Source organism: Erinaceus europaeus, chromosome 6 (genome assembly GCF_950295315.1).
Source record: "Erinaceus europaeus chromosome 6, mEriEur2.1, whole genome shotgun sequence".
NCBI lineage: Eukaryota > Metazoa > Chordata > Mammalia > Eulipotyphla > Erinaceidae > Erinaceus > Erinaceus europaeus.
In genome coordinates, this window is record NC_080167.1 from 15,425,061 (window position 1) to 15,431,121 (window position 6,061).

At 47.0% G+C, this 6,061-nt stretch overlaps 1 protein-coding gene across 1 annotated transcript in view; it reads left to right on the forward strand.

The window, feature by feature from the left end:
• The first annotated feature begins 2,050 nt into the window (after positions 1–2,050).
• Positions 2,051–6,061, forward strand: part of CFAP251 (cilia and flagella associated protein 251) — a 91,618-nt gene continuing 87,607 nt past the window's right edge. The window contains exons 1-3 of the mRNA XM_060192651.1: positions 2,051–2,117; positions 4,604–4,918; positions 5,489–5,760. Of these exons, the coding sequence (XP_060048634.1) occupies positions 4,658–4,918; positions 5,489–5,760 (533 nt within the window). The 5' untranslated portion in view covers positions 2,051–2,117; positions 4,604–4,657. The remainder of the gene's footprint in view (positions 2,118–4,603; positions 4,919–5,488; positions 5,761–6,061) is intronic.

The following is a 6,061-nucleotide window of genomic DNA, read 5'->3' on the forward strand; positions in this document are numbered from 1 at the left end:
TTTGAGATGCATTCATATTAGCTAACATTGGAGTACTGTGGGGATGGATCATTCACATTCTAAAATAACAGCAGGAAGTAGTTTTACTTGGGGTGCCTTTGGCTGGCTTCCTGCAGATGTCTTTTTTTTTTTTACCAGAGCACTGCTCAATTCTGACATGGTGGTGCTGCAGATGGAATATGAAACCTCATGCCATTCCCATGTGCTCCCATTGCACTATCTTCTGGGCCAGTCGGTCTCCCTTTAGAAAGCTCAGCTGGGGGAGTTGGGCAGTAGCGCAGCAGGTTAAGCACACGTGGCACAAAGTACAAGGACCGCATAAGGATCCCAGTTCGAGCCCCCGGCTCCCTCCCTACCTGCAGGGATCTCACTTCACAGGTGGTGAAGCAGGTCTGCAGGTGTCTTTCTCTCCCCCTCTGTCTTCCCTGCCTCTCTCCATTTCTGTCTGTCTTATCCAACAACGACAACAATAACAACTACAACAATAAAACAACAAGGGCAGGACCTTCAACATGGGTTAACCTAGGAGAGGGAGTGAGGACAAGGAAAGAAGGGAGAGGGAAGGGGACAAGACAAGCGAGAGAAATGAGACAAGTCAAGATTCTGATCAAGTCTGTTTATTAGCACCAAAGATGCTGTTTTTAAGGCCAGGGCAAGGGGGGAGTTCGCAGCTGGGGGCTGTTGATTGAAGTGGTGTGTTGTCATGGTAATCAGTATTATCTGGAAGGTCCTGGGTGATTCATGGGGAGGTGGAATTGGGAGACAGGAACTTATCTGTGAATAAAGACTCTAAGGTGTAAAGAAGCAGGAACTTCACTTTTAAGCAAGACCAGTCTGTGAACAAAGACTGTGGTCATGCCAGTAGCAACCTTGAGGGCACATGTGGCTCCCCACAGGGCAACAAAAGGGAATAAATATTAAAAAAAAAAAAAAAAAAAAAAAAGCTCAGCTGGATGGTCTGGGAGGTGGCACAGTGGATAAAGCATTGGATTCTCAAGCATGAGGTCCCAAGTTCAATCCCTGGTGGCACATGCATCAGAGTGATGTCTGGTTCTTTCTATCTTTCTCATTAGTAAATAAATAAAATCTTAAAAAAAAAAAACTCAGCTGGGTACGTTTAGATAAGCTATGAGATTTCAGGTGCGAGTTCTTTGGAGGTGAAATTATCCTAGTAAGATTTAACTAAACTGGTTTTGTAGGAAGCTTTTGTGGTAAGAACAACAAAGTAATGTAACATATAGAAAGCCTCATCCTAGCGAGCTAAAACTCGGTGCATATAGTGTCCAGGCAAGGACGATTGTATGTATCTAGGACACTTGGCAATTTTTTGACAGGCAATTTTTTTTTTCCTTCAAGGTTATTGCTGGGCTCGGTGCCTGCACCATGAATCCACCGCTCCTGGAGGCCATTTTTCCCCCTTTTTTGTTGTCCTTGTTGTAGCCTCGTTGTGGTTATTATTATTGCCATTGTTGATGTTCGTTGTTGGATAGGACAGAGAGAAATGGAGAGAGGAGGGGAAGACAGAGAGGGGGAGAGAAATATAGTCATCTGCAGACCTGCTTCACCGCCTGTGAAGCGATTCCCCTGCAGGTGGGGAGCCGGGGGCTCGAACCAGGATACTTACGCTGGTCCCTGCGCTTTGCGCCACATGCGCTTAACCCTTAACTCATTGCGCCACCGCCCGACCCCCTTGACAGGCGAATTTTATCTAACAGTACATACTAATTCTTTTAATTTTGGTCAAAAGTTGGCCCTGTTGGTCGCTGCAACTTCTCAGGGGGTAGCATCGTGGGACGACATGGGGGTGAGTGGAGGGTCGAAAGAGGAAGGTAAGAGCAGAGTTAATTTAGCCTCCAGAGTCGTTGAGGCGCTTTTCCCCCAGGGACCAGAAGGGGGCGGGTCGACCCCGTCAGCAGCCGCTTTCTGAACACGTGACTACGGTCCAGCTTGTCTAGCTTTCTGCTTTACGGCAGGCACGTTCACATTCGCTTGAGGCGGCTGCGGTTACCATAGGGACTGGGCTTGGGTGGCAACAGTTGCTAAGGAGGCAGTGGAGGAAAAAACTGGTGGCTGCCCGGGACAAGCCAGCCTTGGAGGACTGGGGTGGACGCGTTTCTGTGAGTGAGGGGTGCAGGCAGGCAGGACCTGGTGTGTGTGATGGAGGGGTGGTGGTAAAGGAGGCTTACCCGTCGAGGGCCTGGGGGCGTGTCTGGCGGACAGGCAGGAAGGGCCCCCAAAGCCCTGCGACCTCTCAGGTCAGCGACCCTGTCCCCATCAAGAGTCACCACTTGGCTGTGCTGAGAACTTAGTCACTTTCACGGGGGTGAAGCACGAGGGGATGGGGTGCCCTACTTCACACTGTGTGATCTTGAATAAGTCGTTTTGAAGCTCAGGATCTTTCCCTCCCTACCCCCCCCCCAAGCTTATCATTATTAGTGGGCAGGTTTTTTGGTGTTTTTTTTTTGGTTATTTTAATTTTTTTTAAATATTAATTTTTTTTTTTAAAACCAGAGCACTGCTCAGCTCTGGCTTATGGGGTGTGGGGAATTGAACTTGGGACTTAAGAGCCTCAGGCATCAAAGTCTCTTTGCATAACCATTATGCTATACCCCCACCCAAAATATTTATTTTTAATGAAAGAGAGATAGAGAGAGAAAGATACAGGGAGGAGGAGAACAGAGCACAGTGCTCAGTTCTGGCTTATGGTGGTGCTGGGGATTGAACCTAGGACCTCAGAACCTCAGGCATGGAATTCCTTTGAATAACCATTATGCTGCCACCCCAGCCCCCTAATTAAAAAAAAAATTATAGAGAGGAAGACAGGAGAGACACTTGTAGCCTTGCTCCACCACCACTCTGAAGCTCCACACACCCTTGCAGGTAGGGACTCGGGGCTTGAGCCTCAGTCACTCCGCCAGATGTGTGCACTCTACCTGGTCTCAGGACTTCAACTTTCAAGTTTGCTGTAAAAATTAAAGAGAGACTAAGTTGGAAAGCTTTTAAACTTTTTTTCTTTTTATAGGACAGAGAAAAGTGGAGAGAGGAGGTGAAGACAGAGAGGGGAAGAGAAAGACACCTGTAGACCTGCTTCACCGCTTGTGAAGCAACTCCCCTGCAGATGGAACCGGGATCCTTACACTAGTCCTTGCAGAAAGCTTTTAAACTTTTAAAAGTAATTGTTACCTCATATCAGACTCTGTGTTGCCTCCCCGTAGAACATTTTACATTTACTTTCTCATCTGATCTTCACAGCCATCCCAGAATTAGGGTTATTTTTTTATTTTGCTTGTGAGCAAATTCACCGTAAATTTAACTAACTTGTTCAAGGTCACAGAGCAAGTGAGTGATGAGACTGGAGTTTAATCTGGGAGATCTGACTGACCACACCTACCCACTGAGTTACACAGCTTCTCTTATTTGGTAAAATTATTGCGAATGCCTGGGTCAGTTATCGCTAATACCTGTGGGGATATGATCCTGGAGTCTCTCATCTTTTTAGGAATATGTTAGTGCCCTCTCACAGTAAATATTTTCATATCACCACAGATAGTGAACTAGAGCTGGGTTTGCATTTTTTCCTTCCCTGAAAAATCTTTAAAAAATATTTTTATTAATGATTTACAGAATGATAAGATTTCAGGGGTATAGTTTCATACTGTACCCACCTCCAAAATTCTGTGCTTCCCTCTATGATAATAATCATAGTTTTTGCAAAGACTGACTTTGATTTGGTTACTATTTTTTCTTTTTGCAAGTTTGTATTCTTTGATTACATCTAATAATTGTCTTTCACCTCTTACTTCACTAAGTATAACCAATTCCAGTTCCATTCATTTTGTCCTGAAGGATACAATATTGTCTTTGTAATTGCAGAGAAGTATTCCATTGAAGATATAGCACATAACTTCTTTTTTAAATTATATTTATTGATTTATTGGATAAAGACAGCCAGAAATTGAGGGGGGAGAGAGAAGATAGGAAGAGAGAAGGACCTGGGTTCGAGCCCCCAGTCCCCACCTGTAGGGGGAAAGCTTTGCGAGTGGTGAAGCAGTGCTGCAGGTGTCTCTCTGCCTCTCTCCCTATTACCCCTTCCCTCTTGATTTTTGGCTGTCTCTATCCAAAAAAGAAAGATAAAAAAGGGCAACAAAAGGGAATAAATAAATACACATTTATTTTATTTTATTTGCCAGGGTTGTTGCTGGGGCTTGGTGGCTGCACAACTCCGTTGCTCCTGGGGGCCATTTTTTCCTTTCCTCTAGATAGATGGTAAGAGACAAAGAAGAAGAGAGATACCACAGCTTACACCCTGTAGATACTCCCATGTGGTGGCTCAGGGCTCGAACCTGGGCCCTTGAGCATGGCAGTGTGTTTGCTCAACCAGGCAAGTCACCTGCTGATCCCAGGTCTTGCACATTTTATTGATAGGTTAGTGTATTAGGGAATTAATGTTGGAAACAGAGGGCCCCGGTGATTTTTAAAAATATATTTTATTTATTTTGAATGAAAGAGCTACACACAGAGAGAGGCACCAAAGCACTGAACCTGGGACCTCAAAACCTCAGACATGTAGGTTTTTTGCATAATCATTATGTTGTCTCTCCAGCCCAACCCAGCTGATTTTTATGATAAAAATCAAGGGGGAACTTAACAGAGAAGAATGTCAGATGTGGAAGAAAACCCACTAGATGAGACAGAAGAATCTGGAGACGCAGAAATGGAGGAAGAGGAGGAGGGGGAGGACGAGAAAGAATATAACCCAACTACTGAAGAGGTCGAAGACATGGAGCAAGAGTCAGAACAAGATGACTCTTCAGCATGGTTAGAGTTTCTGGCAGAGGAGGAGGAGGGAAAGGAGGGAAAAGCAGAAGAGGTCGGAGAGGAGGAGGAGAAAGAAGGAGGCGTAGGGGAGGAAGAAGAGAAGGAAAGAGAAGATGAGGAGGAGGAGAAGGAAAGAGTGGGAGGGGAAAGGGGAGGTGAGGAAGAGGTGAAGGAAGGAGGGGGAGAAGAGATGAAGGAAAGAGAGGGAGGGGAGGAGGAGATGAAGGAAGGAGGGGGAGGGGAGGAGATGAAGGAAGGAAGGAGAGGGGAGGAGGAGGAGCTGAAAGAAGGAGGGGGAGGGGAGGAGGAGATGAAGGAAGGAGGGGGAGGGGAGGAGGAGATGAAGGAAGGAGGGGGAGGGGAGGAGGAGATGAAGGAAGGAGGGGGAGGGGAGGAGGAGATGAAGGAAGGAGGGGGAGGGGAGGAGGAGATGAAGGAAGGAGGGGGAGGGGAGGAGGAGATGAAGGAAGGAGGGGGATGGGAGGAGGAGATGAAGGAAGGAGGGGGAGGGGAGGAGGAGATGAAGGAAGGAGGGGGAGGGGAGGAGGAGATGAAGGAAGGAGGGGGAGGGGAGGAGGAGATGAAGGAAGGAGGGGGAGGGGAGGAGGAGATGAAGGAAGGAGGGGGAGGGGAGGAGGAGATGAAGGAAGGAGGGGAGAAAGAAGGAGGAAGAATGGAGGAGGAGGGAAAAGGGGAAGTCGAGGAGGAGGAATGGGAAAAGTATATAAAGGAGGCAGATGAGAAAGAGGAAGAGGAGAGAGAGAGACTCATCAGGGAAATGGAGGAAGAGGCAGGTGCAGCACAGGAGGCTGCGGCTGCAGGAGCACAGGAGGAAGCCGCATGGAGGCCACCGGAAGTCACCGCAGCTGCGGCCAGTGTGGAGGCGCTTTCCCAGTTTAAGTCCCAGTCAGAAATTTTCTCAGTAAGTAGTCCTTGCCATTTGTTCATCTATTCACTCATGTTCATTAATTGAATTGTTTGGGCATAGAAAACCAATTAAGATAATTCATTTTCTTTCTTTCTTTCTTTCTTTCTTGTATTTATTTTCCCTTTTGTTGCCCTTGTTGTTTTTATTGTTGTAGTTATTATTGCTGCTGTTGTTGTCATCATTGTTGGATAGGACAGAGAGAAATGGAGAGAGGAGGGGAAGACAGAGGGGGGGAGAGAAAGATAGACACCTGCAGACCTGCTTCACCACCTGTGAAGCGCCTCCCCTGCAGGTGGGAAGCTGGGGGCTCGAACT